At 38.2% G+C, this 21051-nt stretch overlaps 1 protein-coding gene across 2 annotated transcripts; it reads right to left on the reverse strand.

Moving 5' to 3' along the window:
• On the reverse strand, nt 1–10821 carry SPC25 (SPC25 component of NDC80 kinetochore complex). Of its 2 annotated transcripts, XM_036254581.1 has the most exons (8): nt 10730–10821; nt 9822–9974; nt 9658–9723; nt 6886–7032; nt 5278–5382; nt 4265–4363; nt 1946–1995; nt 1–50 (listed from the first exon to the last, which is right to left on the reverse strand). In XM_036254581.1, the coding sequence occupies exons 1-8, from the start codon at nt 10770–10772 to the stop codon at nt 33–35; spliced, it is 681 nt and encodes a 226-aa protein (XP_036110474.1). In that variant the 5' UTR covers nt 10773–10821; the 3' UTR covers nt 1–32. The 2 variants fall into 2 exon arrangements, with proteins under 2 accessions (XP_036110474.1, XP_036110473.1); XM_036254580.1 differs by lacking the exon at nt 1–50 and having other exon boundaries at nt 1788–1995.
• Nucleotides 10822–21051: the final 10230 nt, after the last annotated feature.

Here is a 21051-nt window from a genome sequence, read left to right on the forward strand (position 1 = left end):
CAGCTGTGAGACTTGAAGTTCCTTTAACTCTGTCACCTTGGATTCCTCATCTGCAGAACAAGGTTATGGGTAGTATCTATCACACAGGTTTTCAAGGGAATATAAATGAGTATGTATCTGTCAAGTATTAGCCATTATTCTAAGGTAGTCAACCCTAACCAATTCCAGTTTGGGAATGAATCAAAGCTGAGAAAACAAATCACTATAAAGTTCCGTGGTTTAAAGCCCTTTTTTGGCATGCTAGTGAGCTTTTCTTGGTCCATTTGACTTTGGATCTCAGCAGCAAAGCTGGTTCCTACACTGTCCTTTTGTGACTCTCCTGCTATGTGGTCGTCCCCAGATCTCGTCTCACCTCCACCATCATTAGAATGGCTGTCCTTGAGAAATAAAACCCAAGTAGGGTGCTCCCCATTTTTTCTCTCACCCCCAATCATCATTGTTCTAACTTGCAGGTGACAGGGGTCCTTCAGAATTTCTTAATGAGTCAAGCCATGCCAATGCCTTTTCACTGTGTGGTTCAAAACCTATCAAGAGTTTGTGGTATGAGATATGGTCTTTAATTTCAATAAATAAAGATCTTTCCTTGTTTTGTTTGTTCCCTGTGGATATATTTCAAGCAGGGAATTCGGTATATGCATACTGCAGTAACTGCTATTTCTTTAATGTCAAACATCTAATCTCCCTTACCCTTTTGAGAACTATAACATCCCTACTCTTAGCTCATTATTGTAGTCGGTCTACCTCTACACCTGGATTTCAGGGCACACCTAGTCTAATCTGAAGCCTGTATTTTACCCCCTTTATCATCAGTGAGTGGTTTGGGGATTGAGATGAATTTGAAATTGCTGGGGTCCACCAAATGGAGCCTCAGCACAGAAATAAACAGCTGAGAAATGGATCCTGCTGCTATAATTTGAGCTCCAAATCAAGCCAGGTCCACACAAACCAAAGTTGGGTTTTGATATGGTTTTATGCAGTCATTTAAATGTAGGTATGTGAAAAATAAGGCCAAATGTAAAGATCTGCCTAGGAAAACTACATAGTTTTGCTCACTGTGCTCCTTTAGACAAGCCCATGCTAAAACAGGTAAGACCATTATCAGTAGAACATGCTCCAATCTCTAGGGCAGTTTATTGGCCTTTCATGTCTGCAGAGATAATACAAACCAGTGGTTCCTAAAAGCCGATCTGCACTCCAGGATGTGTCAGTGAACATTACTCCAGTCCATAGCATTCTTCCAGATAGATTCCAGCCACATGAGCAGAGCCCTGAGCCAAGTCCTTGGTATATATACTGCTGATCCTTCAATAACTGCAGGGGTTAAGGGCTCCAATCCCCATACAGTTGAAAATTCGGGTATAATTTAAATTAGCCTTTGTATTTGAGGATTTCTAACTGCAGACTGAAAATACTTCTTTCCATCCATGCTTGGTTGAATCTGCAGATGTGAACCCAGGGATACAGATGGCTGACTGTGCATTTAATGAAAAAAAATCCAAATATAAGTGGACCTGTGCAATTCAAACCTAAGTTGTTCAAAGATCAACTATGTGTGTGTGTGTGTATATATATCTTTCATTAAAAAAAACAACACATTTGACTATAAATTTTATTTCCTAAGATTTCAATTAAAATAATTTTAAAAATTTTTTATTGACATTTTTAGAGAGAAAGGAAGGGAGAGGGAGATAGAAACATGGATGAGAGAGAGAAGCACCAACATCGATTGGCTGCCTCCCACACCTCCTACTGGGGATCAAGCCCAAAACCTGGACATGTGCCCTGACTAGAAATCCAAACAGTGACCTCTTGGTACATAGGTCGACGCTCAACCACTGAGCCCCACCAATTTTTATATACTATTTATACATTAATTATAAACCACAGTAGCGAAAGCTTTCCGAACATTGGCAAGAAAGGCCGAAAAATTTTTGGTCTTCCTTACATTCTCTTGAAATTCTGCCAGGCATTCAAGATGAGGAGCACAATCTGACACTAGAAGGAAAAAAGAAAACAATTTGAATGAGGTTTTTTATGGAAGAGAAGTTTTTCCAATTTAGATGCTTTCAACTGATTCAAATCATTTTAATTCCATTTTATTGAACTGATTTGAGCATAGAATGATAGATACACTTGATTTTCATATCCTAACTATCTTTTGGACATTTCCTCTTGCTTAATCTCTAAATATTCAAATCTTTGTACTACAATCTTGCTTTACATTTAAACAGATGGCAGTCAAGGGATTGAAGAGCTAAGCAATAAGGAACAGAATGTCACTTTTCATTATCTTTCCTATACATTTTTTTATATTATTATTTAATTTGTAATCCTCACCCAAGGATATTTTTTTCCATTTTCGTCAGATAGAGTGGGAGGAAGGGAGGGAGGGAGGGAGGAACAACAACGCGAGAGAGACACATCTACTGATTGCCTCCCCACGACTCCGACCAGGGGCAGGGACAGAACCGCAGCCGAGGTACGTGCCCTTGACTGGAATCAAACCCATGACTCATCGGTCCACAGGCTGACGCTCTAATTGCTGAGCCAAACTGGCCAGGGCCCTATGCATTCTAACTAAACTATTTTAACAGGTTTTTTTTGTTGTTGTTTTTTAACTGTTAAGTCAGTCTTCTCTCTAGAACTTTGGCCTGACTTCTAGTGTCTAACCACCGGATCAATTAAAAAAAACCCAACAACTTTCAATGCCAATCCTTAATAACTTACAAATTAAGGGGGAGAAAATCTGAAGTTTCACAAATGAAATAGAGGTTATTAGAAAATGTGGTCACTATTCCAAAAGTGGTATTTACAGGGCCTACTCAACAATGATACTCAAAGTCACAAATAACAGTATGGCTATCACATGCAGTTGAACCAGATAGTACATATTGGGAGCAAGCAACCAGAGAGGTTGGTCCAAGGAAAGAACGACCCAGCATTCTCTACCATCATCAATCGTGTCCTTTGTTCAGGGGGGAGAAATCTGACCACATGAGGTTTCCTGCTCTTTAGTAGAAATTGCTTAGGAAACAAGGCCCATGGTCAAAGTAGAGAAAAAAAGAGAAAATACTAGTTGGTTCAAAATTAAACTATAGATTCTATTTTAATACACTATCAAATACTATAACACTATGTAGTAATAGAGGATATCCAATTTGGAGAAAATTTAGAAGCTAAGTAAGAGGATTGGGAGGATTGCTTTTTAAAATTTAGCACTCATTAGATTAGGAAATATTTATCTAGAGAGACAAAAGCCAAACATTTGTGCATGAATATGATTCCTAAAATATGAAGTCCATCAGACTAGGAATTGAGTCATCAGGGCACATTGGAGAGCCAACTAAACCGATCCCCTGTGCCTCCTGTAAAGCTTCAATGAGAACACAGGTATCAAAAGCGAGAACCATTTCCTGAATTCCAATAAAGTAATAACTTTAAAAGGGGAATCAAACGAATAAAAAAAGAGAGAAATATATTTCCATTCTGTTCTTGTTCACACTATTACCAATCATATATACTCCCTATAAACCAAAAACCATCTGGCGTGTTGGAGAATCAGTAACTCAGCTAAATTATCAACATGTAGAATTTTTCAGGATGGAATAATTTTGTAAAATTGACTTTGGTGAAAAAAAAAAAAAATACCAGAGTCTAATGATTTTACATTTGGTTTGAAAACCACCTACTTGGATAAACTATAATAGTATTCATATTCAGGTAGTCATATCCTTTACAGACTTGCTTTAAGTTCTCCGAAAGGATAATCCACACCTGCATATGAACTACAGAGATCTTTAGTCTGTTAGACTTTTCTGCCACTGACGCACTAAGCCATCCTGAAGAGAAGCTACTATTACAGTCACAGCCTTTAGAAGACAATATCCCAAAAAGCAAGGCTGGAAAAGAAAACAATAACTGTAGGAATATTATTTCATTCATGTTACTTTATATTCTGATTCAAATAACATTTTGGGGTGCCAATGTTTTTTTTTTATCCTCACCCGAGAACATTTCTCCATTTTTTGTTAAGATAGAGTGGGAGGGAGAGAAGGAAGAGAAAGATCGACGTGAAAGGGACACATCGAGTGGCTGCCACCCACATGACCAACCAGGGCCAGGGACGAACTGCAACCGAGGTACATGCCCTTAGTGGGAACCGAACCCGGGTCTCTCTGGACCACAGGCCGATGCTCTAACCGCTAAGCCAAACCAGCAAGGGCTGGGGTGCCAATGTTTACCAGTTATAGAGAGGATGGCATACCTTCATAGTCCCTTGCTTCATTCAGGTGCAGGCAAAACATAAATGGGCTATCAGGATGCTTAGGGTCAATATTAGTGAATATAAACTGCAACTTATCACCTGAAAAAAGAGATTCAGTTATTTAATGAGAACATTTTGTTGTGCCAAAGCTTTCGATGGGGATGTGCTTACCTCTGTCTCTGATCAATAATTAAACACTATGTTTATACAGAGTGGAGCAAAAGTAGATTTACAGTTGTGTGTAGGCAAAATACAGGGTTTATTCTCGTATTATTATTTATTAATTATTGTATTATTTTCCATATGAACAACTGTAAATCTACTTTTGCCCCATCCTGTAAATTCACTTAACCAATGTCTCCAAATGCATACTGCAAATTAGTTTTAAAATATATTGTAGTTTAAACATGACCAAGTCTTTCTGGAAAATCACCAAATCTGATGATAATCTTGGAGACTCCCAATGCAATTAAGTAGTGCTGTAAATTGGCATATATACATGTAACAGCCACTAGAATATTTACATTCTTGAACCAATTCCATGGACATTATACAAAAGAAATGGAAGAATGTATATTCACTGTAGTACTTCTAAAACTATAAAACAGGCAGAATCCAAAAGTTAGCGACAATACATATATTAATGATACATTAAAGAAATAAATTATTACACCACCATTTTAAATTTACCACTGTGAAGGCTATAATAACTGGAGAAATGTGAAGCATACAATACCAGTACAAGCAAAGAACAAAAGTTATTTGCATGTTGGCAACCATGCCAAAAATATATGTATTAAAATACTGGATAATACATAACCAAGGCACTAGTGATTATGTTATGGTGATAAAAATTCTGTAACTTTTTTCCTAAAAAGGTAATAATGTAGTCATTATTTTACTTTAAAACATGAAATATTTTACTTTGAAAATGCTCTTTTAAATTCTCCTCTACTTAAAAAAAAAGAGACACCTTCTAATTTCCTATGCTTTATTTACATTAACATACTTACCATAAATTTTTCGAATTTCTAGTCCAAGTCGATCTTTAAACATGTCTACAGATTTCTGTAGCCGTTGCAACCTCTCTTCACTAGATTTTTTAGCAGTGGAAATAGCTACGATTAAAAGAGCATACACACTATCAAATATTGTAAATGACACTTAGCGTTCATTTAATTAATTCTTTAAAAACTTGAAAACAACTATAAAAATCATGCCAGACAAATGAATCTGCTTACATTTATTCAATTTTTTTTCTATCAATTAGCAAAAGAGGCTTCTGTTCATTTAAGATGTAAGGAAAAACAGTGTGAGAAAATATGTACAAGGAGTAAGAGGAATGTTTTATTCTTTTGTATCACTTAGCAGCATGAATACATAGGCCAGGATTTGCGTGGCTAGCAGAGAAATAGACTTCCTTTACATTATTTTGCTTTTTTCCTGCTTAGCCAAGAAACTGTTTCATTGGAAAATATTCTATTCTTTTTTCTCTTTTTCTTAAAGAATTTTATTTATTGATTTTTAGAGAAAGAACAGGGGGAAAAGAGAAAAAGAAATATCGCTGGGCTGCTTCCTGCACGCCCCCTACTGGACATCGAGCCCGCAGCAGGGCATGTGCCCTTGACCTGGAATTGAACTGGTAATCTCTTGGCGCGCACAGGACAATGCCCAACCAACTGAGCCACACCAGCCAGGGAAAATATTCTATTCGTTTAAATATAACTATTTCTCATGAGAAGTCAGCCTTATTTCATGCTAGTTTAGAATTGTTTGTAAACTTAGCACATTATTTCCTAAGTAATACATAGCAGATGAGAAAAATAATGTAGACTGGCATACAAATTCTATAAGAAAAAGCATTAACAAAGTGAACTTTGCTATTTTCAAGAGATTTGAGAATTGATAACTTCATTTGTGGGCAAACAAGACTCCTTTATGGTCAGAAGCACACATTTAAGTATAAAGGTTTTTTAGACAGAGACTTTCCAGTGTAAAGAGAGTGCTCAATAGTTCCTGACAGAGGATGTGTGATCAATAAATTTGTTACCTAAATTACACTATGGTTTCTCCCAGGCAAATCTTATTTAGTGAAACTGTCTCCACTATGCTTAACTCCCATATTAATTTCATTATTACTCTGGCTATATTAGAAATCAAAAGAACCTTTATGTAAAACAGAAAATAAAACCCACTGAGCTACTGTCTCCCATAGATACCTTACAGATATGAGAGGCTGGCTATGCCCCTAGGGAATAATATCTATTTGGCAATAACCTGGAGAGAAGGCAAGATACGTGAGCCAGCACCACTTTGAATTTTAGATTGATGTTTTTTTTTTTTTTTTATCCTCACCCGAGGACATTTTTCAATATTTTGTTCAGATAGAGTGGGAGGGAGAGAGAGAGAGAGAAACATCGACGTGAAAGGGACACATCGAGTGGTTGCCACCCGCATGACCCAACCAGGGTTGGGGACAAACTGCAACCGAGGTACATGCCTTTAGCGGGAACCGAACCGAACCCGGGTCTCTCTGGACCGCAGGCCGACGCTCTAACCGCTGAGCCAAACAGGCCAGGGCTAGATTGATGTTTTAAACATGTGTACAACTGAAAACTTACTTTCCGTCTTCCTAGCATATTCTTCTTTAAGATCCTTGATGTTTGCAGTCAGCACTTCCAAATTCTGCTTTTTGCCATCTACTTCAGCAAGCAACTTTAGCAAGGTATCTTTTTTTTCTTGAATGAGCTTATTCTGTCTGCAGATCTCTGTAAAAAGCACACAGTATTAGCTAGAACATACATGCTTTGTTCACAAATACGTATCCAAGGTAAGACCAAAATATTGACTTTCATAAGATTAATACAGCACGTTTTAATTGACAAGTATTTCCTAATGATTAAAAAATTTTAAAAAGAAAAAAATCCTAATCTAGTCTTTGAAAACAGAAATGAAAAGACAAAAATTTTTTAAAAATATACTAAATTAAACCAAGTATTAAAAAAAGATGATCATGATCTTTGCAGTTCCCCCCCCTTCAAATACAGAAATAAAACCTACCGCCAAAGACTATTAGAAAGGAAATTGTCATTATTTGCAGATGACATGATACTCTACATAGAAAACCACAAAGACTCCATCAAAAGTTTACTAGACTTAATAAATGAATTTGGCAAAGTAGCAGGATACAAAATTAACGTCAAGAAATCGATGGCATTCTTCTACACCAATGATGAACTCACAGAAAGAGAAACTAAGAAAACAATCCCATTCACCATTGCGGCAAAAAAGTTAAGATACCTAGGAATAAACTTAACCAAAGAAATAAAGGACCTATTCGCAGAAAACTACAGGTCATTGAAAAAAGATATAGAAGAAGATATAAAAAAGTGGAAGCACATACCCTGTTCATGGATTGGGAGAATTAACATCATTAAAATGTCCATACTACCCAAAGCAATCTATAGATTCAAACGCAATCCCCATCAAAATACCAACAGCATACTTCACAGAATTAGAACAATTATTTCAAAAGTTCATATGAACCAAAAAAGGCCTCGAATAGCCACAGGAATCTTGAAAAGGAATAACAAAGTTGGAGGGATCACAATACCAGATTTCAGGAATCTTGAAAAGGAATAACAAAGTTGGAGGGATCACAATACCAGATTTCAGGTTATACTACAAAGCCACTGTAATCAAAACAGCCTGGTACTGGCACAAGAACAGGCATATAGACCAGTGGAACAGAATAGGACCCAAGGCAATATGCTCAATTAATAGTTGACAAAGGTGGCAAGAGCATACAGTGGAGTAAGGACAGCCTCTTTAATAAATGGTGCTGGGAAAACTGGACAGCTACTTGCAGAAAAATGAAACTAGACCATCAACTTACACCCTACATGAGAATAAACTCAAAATGGATAAAAGACTTAAATGTGACTCATGAATCCATAAAAATCCTAGAAGAGACTGTAGGCAACAAAATTTCAGACATCATACGCAGCAGAATTTTTACTGACACATCACCTAAGGCAACAGAAACAAAGGAGAAAATGAACACATGGGACTACATCAAACTCAAAAGCTTCTGCACAGCGAAAGATACAATCATCAAAATGGAAAGGCTACCCACTGTATGGGAGAGCATAATTGCCAATGATATATCAGATAAGGGGTTAATTTCCAATACATATAGAGTGCTCATACAACTCCACAAAGGAAGACAAATAATCCAATTAAAAATGGGCAGAGGAACTAAATATACACCTCTCCAAACAGGACATACAAATGGCTAAGAAACATATGAAAAAATGCTCATCATCACTAATCATCGGGGAGATGGCAAATTAAAACAACAATGAGGTATCACCTCACACCTGTCAGAATGGCTGCCATCAACAAATCAGCAAACAACAAGTGTTGGCGAGGGTGTGGAGAAAAGGGGACTCTAGTACACTGCTGGTGGGAATGCAGACTGGTGCAGCCACTATGGAAAACAATATGGTGTTACCTCAAAAAATTAAAAATTGAACTTCCATTTGACCCAGTGATTCCACTTCTAGGAATATACCCTAAGAAGCCTGAAACACCAATCAGAAAGAATATATGTACCCCCATGTTTGTAGCAGCACTATTTACAATAGGTAAGATCTGGAAACAGCCCAAGTGTCCATCGGTAGACGAACGGATAAAAAAGCTGTGGTACATATACACAATGGAGTACTACGCAGCTGTAAGAAAGAAAGATCTCTTATCCTTTGAGACTACATGGAGGGACCTGGAAAGTATCATCCTAAGTGAAACAAGCCAAACAGAGAAAGACAAGTTTCATATGATCTCACTTATTTGTAGAATATAAAGAACATAACAGTCTGAGGAATGGGGTAGTCCCAGAGACGTGGAAGTGGGGTACAGACTGATAATCCCCAGAAGAGGGGGGTGGTGGGGGAGAGATAAACCACAGAACTTATATGCATGCATGCATGAACAGTTGACATGGACAACAAACTGGGGAAAGGGCAGGGAGGGAGGGGGAGGGGTAATGAGTGGGGGGAAAAGGAGAAACATCTGTAACAAAAATTAATTAAGAAAAAAAAAAGACTATCAAAAAGGGACAGAATATATACAAAATGATACCATTTATGTAACATTCAAAACCACAATACCAAATAAAATATTGACAGGTTAGTCTGGAAGGTGGGAGAAGAGGAAGGTAAAACACAGGATGTTCTATTTATTAAGCTGGGTTATAGATACATAATGGGTTTACACACACACACACACACACACACACACGTACACACACAGAATACATTGTTTTACTTGTATCAGGGATTTCATAAAAATGTTTAATCTAAACAAAACTCTGGGATCTACAGATTTTCACATACGGTTTTGATATTCTAGATACATCTGAACCATTCGTTCTTCTTCCTTTAATTTCACAGACAGCTTTTCTGAAAGAGAAATTGAAATTGATGTTTCTATTCAGATGAAATAACACTAAAAAACAAAGAACAACATAAACAGCATGTTACAAGTTAATTTTAGGTACCTGCAAATGCTTTATTGATGTCCTTGTAGGTATCTCTTAGTGCCACCATCTGACAGGAGGTGTCATTGACATTGCTTTTGAATTTATTCCAAAATTCATTTATGTTTTTATCTAACAGTGCCAGTTCATCCTCTACCATTTTGTAAGACAATGCTACAAAACAAATAGAACACACATTGTATTAAGTTACTTCAATCACATCAGGCACATACTCCAATCAACTATACTATTGCAGTTTGACCTTTGCTAGAAATGCTTAGCAACTTTTAGCTCTACATATTCCAGGGCAGATCAAGCCACCTGGGCTTAACTGTGGTTAAGGTGCAACAAGATTCAGGAAACCTTTACCTCCTGGAAATTCGTTAGTAGTGTAACTGCACTGGGCACTTACAGGCTCTGAGACCCTGGGAAAATGACTCTGACTACATTTCTCACAAGTAGAATTGGTGACATTTAAGGAAACTCCCAACTCTGACACTTTCAATTGCAGCCTGAATCGCCAAGCCCCGGGCGGCCGGCCCCTCCCCTGGGCCGAGACCGCACACCTCTACCCGCCAGCTGCCCCAGCCCGGACCGGCGAAGGCAGCAGAAAAAGGAGGGGGGGGGGGGAGTGAGGTCCAGGACCTGCACAGTCACCTAGCCCCCCGGGCCTCGATGTACGACTCCAGGTCCCACCCGTTCTCCGGAACGCTAAAACCTTCCCAAAAGCCCTACAATCTTCCCAGGGAGCCACAGCCTTCTCGATCGGCCGTGCCGCTGCCCACGCCGCCAGGCCCAGACCCACAAACAACAGGACGCGCGGTTCAAACGCTGGCCCCGAAAACGCACATCCGCCCCCAAATCCACTTTCCTCGGTCGCGACAGGCGGATCGGGAGTCGGGCTCAGCCCTCCCCACGCCCCTCTTCACCTCCGGGAGGCTTGAGCCCCGCAGCGGAGCCCGCGCAGGACATGAATCGATCTCAGCAAACCGCGGGGCTGCAGACCCACCTCCCTCCGCCGCGCCAACTTTTATTTCAAACCTACGCCTGCCTTCCGCCTCCCGATTTCGAGCGCCCGCTCGCCTTCTGATTGGCTGGTAGCATAGGTTTTCAATGAAGAGGTTGGTTGATGTAGCCCTCCCAGATTCTCGCGGCTGAGATGGGTGAAATGGCATTCTGGGATTTGTAGTTCTTTTTTTTTTTTTTTTTTTTTTTGAGACATAGCCCCACCCTCGGTTTGGTTTAGGAAAGTATTAATAGTTCCTGGAGGGCTTGTCCCCAAGACAGGCCATTCATCAGTTTCAAATATAGGTTTCTGCAACAAATATAAATATTGGACTTTAATTGTATTCTATTACCAAGTATATACTCTCTTCTTTGATACCACCATAGATGAAATAAAGCTAATTAAAAACTAACAAAAATACTATTTTTTAAATTGGTCTCATCTTTTAATAACTCTTCACTGGAAAGTGGCAGGAAAATTACTGTTTATTGCCCTGGCTGATTTGGCTCAGCGGTTAGAGCATCGGCTGGTGGACCGGAGAGTCCCGGGTTCGGTTCCGCTAAGGGCACAGACCTCCGTTGCAGTTTGTCCCTGGCCTTGGCTGGGGTCATGTGGGTGGCATCCACTCCATGTGTCTCTCTCACATGTATGTTTCTCTCTCTCTCTTCCCCCTCTCCCTCCTGCTCTATCTGATGATAAATGCAAGAATGTCCTCAGGTGAGGATTAAAAAAAAAAAAAAAGGAAAATGACTGTTTATTGGCTTTTAATATTAACACTTCCAGAATTTTCTGATTCTCTGTATTTGAAGATGTAAATGAAATCTGAAACATTAAAGGGCAGTATCTGCCGCAGTAGACAATGACACAAAACTTTTAATAGTCAAAATTCTTGGTACCTGCCCTCGATTATTGCTGTTTTGCAGATTAAAGTGAAAAGGGGAGGGAGTAGTCAGATACCTCTGGTATCTAATATAGATGTTTGAAAGAGTGTAGATAGTACTAGAAGAACTGAAATGGTCTTCACAGTAGGTTTGGTATGTTGGGGAAGGGGGTTTGTGGAGAATCAGAGGCATGATGAGTTATTATTTTAATCTGTTAAATTTTAGAGAATATTTTTGGAGATATTAACCAAGTGTTAATGTCCTGTAGGAAGTTTACTTCTCTAATAAGTTACACAATGGCTAACTGCTCCCACTCTGTAATAAGACTGCCTGGGTTTGAAATCCAGGCTCCATGCTTTACTAAGTGTGACTGTCGGCAAGTTACTTAGTCTCTTGGACCTCAGTTTCCTAATCTCTAAAGTGACTGTAGCAATAATAATAATAATAATAATAATATCCTCTGCACAGACCCTATCTGAAGACTAGAAGAGATAGATAATAAATACAAATGCCTTAGAATAGGTCCCTACAACATAAGTACTCAAAAATGATTTCTTGTTTTTATTATTTATAGCCTACCTACTTTCTATGTAATAGGTTGTCATATTAAAATATATATAACTAAGGCTTTAAATAGAACAAAGTCTAAGTTAGCAAAGAAATAGAGAAATTGTTGCAATTGAACACTAACGTTGGCTAAGGCAATGCATATAGATACCATTATAAGACAATCACACAACTTGTGGAATCCTGATTTTAAGGAAACATGAACAGTGCCATGTCTGATTAAGTACAGAGTACATGCATACCTTGGAGATATTGCAGGTTTGGTTCCAGAACACCACAGTGAAGTGAATATCAATCACAGTAAAGCAAGACTTAGATTTTTTGGTTTCCCAGTACATATAAAAATTATGTTTACACTATTCTGTAGTATATTAAGTGTACAATAGCATAATGTCTAAAAACACAATGTGCATTCCATAATTAAAAATACTTTATTGCTAAATGAGCCTTAGCAAGTTGTAATCTTTTTGCTGGTGGAGAATCTTATCTTCAATTTATTAAAACACACACACACACACACACACACAGTATCTAGAAAGCACAATAAAGCGAAACACAATAAAACAAGGTATGCCTGTACATCCCTTCCACCCCAAGCCAAGTTGAATTAATAAGTTAGGTATGGTTATTCAGCATTATCCATTTAATGATTAGTCAGTGTCTCACAATTTCAACAATTTCAGTTTCAGCATAATGGATACTGCAATTTTAACAATTGTAAGGAAACAGTTTTAGTAATTTTTTTAGGCCATCACTAGTTCAAGATCACAAATTATTTCCTCAGCTTGGCTTAATGCTTGGACAATCTCTCTAATGCATTCCTGATGGAATCTGGCAGAGCATGACTGATCCATGAGCAAAATGGAAAAAGGGTTCATTAGCAAGGCTTTGAGATATTCCGAACTGACACAAGGCTGCAACTCCATCTCTTAGACTAAGGCGACCATCTTGTAGCTGACTCATTTTTCTGTTCTCTTTATTGGCCAGTTTGGTTAAGTTGACTCCAATTATGAGTGGGCAGGAATAGCCAGATAAACTCACATGAGCCAGATAAACTCACATAATGGTTCTGTTTCTCTGGAGAATCCTGACTAGTACATATGCATATACCACATTTTGCTTACCCATTCATCCACTGATGGACATTTAGGTTGCTTCTACCGTTTGGTTATTGTGAATAATGCTGCTATGAGCATGGATACACAAAGAATATTGTTTTAAATTTATCATAATTAAATTGTGGTCTAATTGTTGTGAGCAGAATAGTTCATGCCACCAAGCCAGCGATTTTCAACACTTTTCATCTCATGGCACACATAAACTCATTACTAAAATTCTGCAGTACACCAAAAAATATAATTTTTGCCAATCCGAAAAAAAATAGGTATAATTTTAAATTGATTTACAAGAAAATAATAATAATAGTAATTACCTACCCTTTTGCTCCATATTGACATTTTAAAAAATCAGGTGCCTATGCTTGTATATAAGGATTTCTGATACCTAGACTTAAACAATCAAATGCAACCTTATTATGCGATGTGACCAATAAGATGCAATTCTGTTATGTGACCTATATATTTATGATTCAAGACAGAACATTCAAATCATATGACTATTGTTGTTTTGGCTGTTATTTTTTAATTTGACAATCTAAGGGAAAAGAGTTCCCTGACTAAATTGTTAGGTATTGCATGTTTTAAAAATTCTTGTGGTACACCGATTAAAAATCACTGCACTAAGTAAAATACTTGCCTGAATGTGAAGTTTTATGCCTCAACCTTTCTACTAGTCCTTTCTCTCCTCTTTCTGAATCCCTAAATTTAGTAGCTTCCCAAAGTCCTTGACCCCCTTTTCCCATTAACTTATTTTCCAGGGCAATATCATCCCATCTCATATAGACATTTCTCAGACTCAACCCTGTTTGCCTGGTTTTCTGTATTCTAATCACATATTTGTAGCTATCTGCTATTCCTATCACATGAATTCCCCACTAGGAATATTGCAAAACAAAATTTATCTACCATTTTCTTGTTAAATATCCCCTTTCTTTCGGTGGCACTGGTGTTCTCCTAGTCTTCAAATTTAGAATCTTGAAATCTGCCATGGCTCTTTCATAGTTCACTGGTTGCCATCACCAACAGCTTTGTCTATATACTCATTACCCCAGCCTCCCCTTTTCATATCTTCTAGATCTCTATTTAGACCTTTACCACCTGGTTCTTACCCCCAGACTTTTGCCCTCCCAATCTGCTTGCACAATAATATTTTCAAAATGCATTTTTGTCATATTAGTTCCCTGTCTGAAACACTTTCAGCATTCCTCCATTATCTTAAAAATATAGCCGATATTCCTTACTGGCATTCAAGTCAAATCGTCAAATGTTTCAATTTACTATTTTATCCTTATTGTTCCATTGTTTACTCTACACTGTTTATATTCTAGTAGAAATAAACAATTAGCCCTGCACTACTTTAGATCTTCTATTCTTTCATACAGTTCCTTTTCTTTCATGTATTATAAAGAATTTCTAACATACACAAAATTAAGTAGAATAACGTCATGAACTTGTCATGAACCTGTTACCAGCTACTATCAACCACTGGCCAATCTGCTCTATCCACATCCATCCACTTCCCCAGACAACATGTCATTTCACCCATAAATATCTCAGTATGTCTTTCTAAAAGATAAAGACTCATTTTAGCATAACCATGATATCATTATTACACTAAAAATATTGACGTTAATTAACATATTGCATTTAAAACCTTTAAACACAATTTTTGACATTTATGATACAATTACAAATTTTAATAACTTAAAAATTTTCAATTGTCTCATACGTCTCAAAAATGGGGATTTTTTTCCCCTGTTTTTAAATGCAGTGTATTTCAACTGGGATATAGTTCTCCATTTCATCCTGCAGCTTTGGATTTCTAGGTCCCACTCATATCAAATCCAAGTTACTTGCCACTTCATCCACAAAGGCTTCCCTATCCTTGAAAACAGAAAGTTATATCTACCTTTTCTCTTCTCTGCTTACTCTGTCAGCCCCTAAGAGCACAGTTTTATGTTATTTATGTAAATATGTTATCTTCCCTGTAAGACCACAAGCTCCTTGATATATGAGTTATCTTGCCCACTGTGAGAATCAATGTCTTGCACTAGTGCTTCTCAAAAGTGAGGTTCTCCACCCAACAGCATCACCTTCATCTAGGAACTTGTTAGGCGTGCAAAGTCTCAGACTACTCTCCATTCCTACTGAATTAAAAGTTCTGGAGGTGGGTCCCAGTAATCAGTGTTTTAACAAGCCCCCCAGGTGATTCTGATGCACGCTAAAGTTGGAGAAACACTGCCTCACCACACTAGGTACTCTGTAAGCCACCTATAACATATAAACCAAGCTACAAAATATCTTAACTCTGCCATGAAGAAGATTAATAGTACTGATCAATGGGCAACTCTGTTGGGTCTTTTGGTGATCCAAGACAAAAAGTTATGACATTTCCAGAGAAGACTACATTATGAGATTTATGGCTGGGGTACCTAGAACCACTGTAGCTGGGTCACTTATAATAGTATCATTATGGAATGCCAATATTCCTGGGATGCTAGCCAGAATGGAGGTTATTATTCTGTGAAAGTCCCTGGGGTCTAAACTTGATCTGAAATAAATCCATTACACAAGGTGACACTGGAGAGACCTCAAATACAATTTATTGTAGACAAGGCAGATAAACTTGTAGTAAAAGGATAATGACCATGAACAGAGACATCATTAAAGGCCAATGTTTTGTTTGCTGCCACTGCACCAGTGACATAAGCTAAAGTCAAACATTGCGGAGTTGAATTGAGGTGAGCACTATAACTCAGATGTGAATAGTTCCTCTTATGATAAGCATATATTTTATGATTATGCGATATTTAGTATGACAAACATATTGAAGAAATTCTAGGTTATGTCTTACAGGTTGCAATTTAAATTAAAAAGGCAGGATTCACTATAAGTCAAAACCTTGGGAAAATCTTAAATGAATCAAAATAAGGACATTCTGGAAAGAACTGAAATTATTCAATTATTGAAATTAACTAAAAACAAGGCAACCATATGGAGTTTTGAGACTGGCTGTAGTATTACAAGATTTTTAAAAAAGCAATAATTACAAAGAAGGAGGTCATCAAGGCAAGCAAATTATGCTCGGGAGACTGGCGTACTGAAGACAATTCTGAAGAAACTGGGGAAATGAAGGGCTCCTTGGACTAAGGCTCTGTGGACAGTGGATGGGATTCCAGTGAACCTTATGCTGCACTTGTTCAGTTCAGGGATTCCCCTGAGAATCTTGGGAAAGCTCTGTCCTCCTTCCAAGAAATTTGATATGCTTTAGAACTACATAGGAAGCTTAGTAAAATGCACATTTCTGGACCGTTTTCCCAAAAACTCTGACTCTGTGATCTGAGGTGGGGCTGGTAATCTGCATGCAGCTGGTTCATGGGCCACATGTTGAGATAGACAACCTCAAAAGGAGGAGTGTAGAGGGAGATCTACTCATTTTGGGATCTTGATCTTTGTAGCTTAAACATGGCTTTGCCCCATCATTTGGTGATTTGGGAGAGACTTTGAACTCTCACAACCTTGACTTTGAAATGATTCTGCATATCAGGCAGGCTCTGTTATTGGAGGGAAAAAAACTCCACTCAAAGATTATTTTAGTACCCCAAAGAATCAACCTCCTTATCTCCCTCCTGCTGGACCTTCATAGAAAAAGTACCGGTAAGTATCCCCACCCCAAACAACTCTGGTGACAGAATGCAAACTGAGGAAGACTAAGGAAACACAAAGAGATCTCCCACAGGAAAAAAATCATAAAACACATATAGGTGTGAACAGCTCACAAGTATGATGGTCAACTAAACACTATTTTCATTATTAATGTTTGTCTCATTTTCTAAATATTGTATAAATTGCTTTTTAAATTTAATTTAATTAATAATTATGTAAATAATTATGTGATTTCAAAGTCAAATCTAAGAATTTAGATAGCCAAGACAGTCTCTTTAAGTTAACTGCCTAAGATGAAGAGCGCATGTGCCGCCAACTCAACACAGTCCACAGACTGAAGCATTGAATGAGCATAAAGTTGACTTTTTCATTGTAAGACAAAATGTATTTGATATTCTTCACACCCTGATTTGAGAACTAGACATTTCTGAAGAAAATTATGAAATACATAACTCAAACACTTCTTAGAAAAAGAATAAAGGGAAGTAATGTTCTTCCTTATGACTCATCAAAGAGATTATGGAAATTGTAGAACCTGAATGTGGAAAACAAAAAGCCAGTAGCACAAACTGATCAGTCAAGGTTAAAACCTCAAATAGAGTAGTGGTATACCTGAATAAATTGATTATTCTTTGGTAAGTAACTGTATGCCCTCATTTTAACTCAGTGAATGATAAAAATCACAGGATAGACAAGAGATTGCCTTATTTCTTGGTTGGATGGCACACAAACTACTTCTGACATATGATTATTCATTTTTCCTTCTGAGAAATTGAATATGCAAATAGACAATGACAAGATCAAATATGGCACTAGAACTCTGATCCACAACCTCTACAGCAGTCTGCCCAGAATGGTCAGGACTTGGTCAAGATTGCCAGATTCACTATATTTTTGCCCCTCCTTCCAAGTCAGAATCAACCAGAGAAGGCAAAATATGCATTCTAGCCAATCACACAAGATGCTCTGCTTGTAATTAAACCAGCTCCTCTTGCCCATGCCAACAACCTCTAACCAGAGCATACCCGAGGCTTCCTTGTGTTCACTATAGAGTTTTCCTGATCCCCTGCCTGCTTCTGAGTCTGTCAAATGCAAATGATGGTGGCCAAATCTTGCCATAGCAAGCTCAGAATAAATAGACTCTGTTTGTTCTCATTTGGGGGGCCTTCACTTATTTCCATACTTGATTGTTTCCAGAGAAAAAAATGTCTGCTGGATCCCAGGGCCATCGGAAGAGAATAGGAATCAGAGCCACCTTTTAACTTGGAGGTGCCCATCATAGTGCCACTTGATATTTCTCCCAGGAAGATATTAGGAAGGTAACAGTAGCCACTAAACCCCCATAACAACAGTATCTTTGCTGTCAAATCATGGGATAAGCCATCCAATAGAAATTCAAAGTGGTGATTATATCTATGAAGTTCTACCAGTCTGGCAGCTGGCCAGGTGTGTTTATGTAACAACCGATTCACAAGACTACACAGAAAAGCCTTATAGTTGGAACGATGACACATTTGAATTGGAGGTCTGGGTAGTTTAATGCATTTGAAACAAGCTGGTTATAGCATCAGCTATTATTCCTTTTGCAGTTGGTTTACATCTCACCAATGCTGGCCTTAGGCAACCTGGATACAGCCTCGTCTAGGAAGAAGCATTACTCTGGAAATAAAATTTAGTCTTCAAACAGAAGTGCTGTACTAAAGAAATGACCTGGGGAAGATTACTTGTCCATTTCCTTGTCACTAAAACAAGGATTATTGTACCACTGTGGAGTTAAAATCAGATAATAAGAGTATTTTTAAAGGATAATAAAACAGAGTATTTTAAATAATTGGAACAGCATAAATGCAAGAAATTTTAATGCACAATTGAGTTTTCAGCACGATTAATTTTACCCCAACACATACATCATTCGAATCAGCTTAGCACACTCGTGGGAGAGCTGAGAGCAGGCGTCATGCGCGGGCTGCCTGGAGGAAGGGCACAGTGTGGGGAGGGCCCCTGCTGGCTGACTACCTCCTCGTCTCCCTCCTCCTGAAATGGTAAGAATGACGAAGGAGCATGGTGCCGTCAAACCAGAGTTCTTATTCCCAGAAACCAGGCTGTATTTTAAGCTCCTTCCAGGGGAGCATCACAGAAAACAGCGAGGAAAACTGCCATCGCCATGCCGTGTTTTAAGAGGTGTGTATTTCAGTTGTCACTGTAGCTTCACCTCCTCTGGCCCACATTACTGAATTTGTATACCAGCTGAATAATTTCTCATTAGATTAGGTTTTTAAATTTACTCCAGAAACCGATTCTCTGAAGTCTTGACAAGATACATCAGTTAGCGCAAAAATCAGATTTAACAGGAAAATCCATTTATATCCAATCATTAACATATTAAATGTCATTGAAGTTTCTTCCAGGTTGTCTTGGGGCAAGAAGAGGGGCTTAGGCTGAAAGGAAAACAGGTAGAGAATGAATTTCTTCATCATGTTGATCTCAGCCCTGACTGTGCATTGGAATCACTAGAAATGTATTTTTAAAATACCAATGTCTGAGTCCAGAAATTTAGTTTGTCTGGAGAAGGACTAAGGTATGGCATTAAAAAAAAAAAAAAATCACCCTAAAAAGTTTAATGGTTAGTCAAGGCATTTCCTCCAGGAGCGCTAAGAGAGCCTGGGAAGGTACTGACAGACATTGGATCCCCCTAACAATGGTGCTGTTAAATGATGGGGCAGGACTCCAAGAGAAGTCCAAAGTGATATTTACAGCCTGTGAAGAGGTTCCCAGTAAAAGAAGCTGTGATTAGCAAAGACAACAATCTGAATGGTAAGTATGGTTACTACCTCCACCATCTGCCACTTGGAGAGGCTTAACTGCTTTCACAGGAATCCTTGAAGATGTAATTTGGCTCTCTAAATCCAGCCTCTCACTTTTTTTTTTTTTTTTTATCATCCTCACCGGAGGACATTTTCCCATTTTTTGTTCAGGTAGAGTGGGAGGGAGAGAGAGGAAGAGAGAGAGAGAAACATCGATGTGAAAGGGACACATCGAATGGTCGCCACCCGCACAACCAACCAGGGCCGGGGACAAACTGCAACCGAGGTATGTGCCCTTATTGGGAACCGAACCCAGTCTCTCCGGACCGCAGGCCGACGCTCTAACCACTGAGCCAAACCGGCTAGGCCAGCCTCTCACTTTTGACTTGGATCCATAATTCTCTTTGGGCTGCCCTTCTGTTTATTCCCAATCTACATGTTTGGGTGTGTCCCATGTAATTCTATTGAACACCCTGCTTTCAAGGAACCATTTTCCTGATTGGCCCAAAGTCTATTCCTATCTTTCTTTCACATGAGCACACCCAATGAGCTCAATTATATTCTCTGGTCAATAATAATATTACTCATTCCTAACACAGGTCTATTAGCAAAGTGACCTCCATCTGTGCTTTCTTGCCTTGTAATTAAAAAGCAACACATTTCCTTCTAGATTTCATATATTCTATGTATTTCCTTCTCTGTTCCATATATATATCATATCATTCTCTTTGCTAATAAAGAAAAATAAAAAAATTTATTTTAAAGTCTGTGATAAGAAAATAATCGTTATCACATAAATTTTTCATGCCCAGATATTTATTCATCTGTTTTTCTCAAAGGCCCAATAAAATAGTCAAACAGCCACAGTCTATTTTAAATTAAAATGCATAGCTTTAAGGGCTATTTGACATGCAGTAATTATCTGCATAGTCTTCTAGCCAAGCATAGAAATTGCTAATGTCTCTACCCTTGAAGGAAATGAACTGTGCAAAAAATTTCAAGCAAACACAATCCAACTGTTCACTTAGGGAGGTTGCATAAGAAATTCATTGTATCTTTACCCAAATTTCCCCTTGACTTGTCACAGATCAGCATGTACTTCACCTCTTTGGCTCCAATTAAAATTATAAACAGATGAGCTTTTCAGCAGACGAGGGCAGACGTGCCCTTTCCACAGATGGTCAGCGTCACATGTTGCAGTAATGGCTG

This window comes from Molossus molossus, unplaced genomic scaffold (assembly GCF_014108415.1).
Source record: "Molossus molossus isolate mMolMol1 unplaced genomic scaffold, mMolMol1.p scaffold_m16_p_11, whole genome shotgun sequence".
Classification (NCBI taxonomy): Eukaryota; Metazoa; Chordata; class Mammalia; order Chiroptera; family Molossidae; genus Molossus; species Molossus molossus.

Bases quoted from the DNA above. Each gene is read 5' to 3' on its own strand.
- SPC25 (XM_036254580.1), bottom strand. From the start codon at position 10,772: ATGTCCTGCGCGGGCTCCGCTGCGGGGCTCAAGCCTCCCGGAG. The intron at 7,033-9,657 runs GTATGTGAAAAT...TGCTTTTTACAG, and splicing joins GTATCTAGAATATCAAAACC to AGATCTGCAGACAGAATAAG. The intron at 5,383-6,885 runs GTAAGTTTTCAG...TTTTAATCGTAG, and splicing joins ATATGCTAGGAAGACGGAAA to CTATTTCCACTGCTAAAAAA.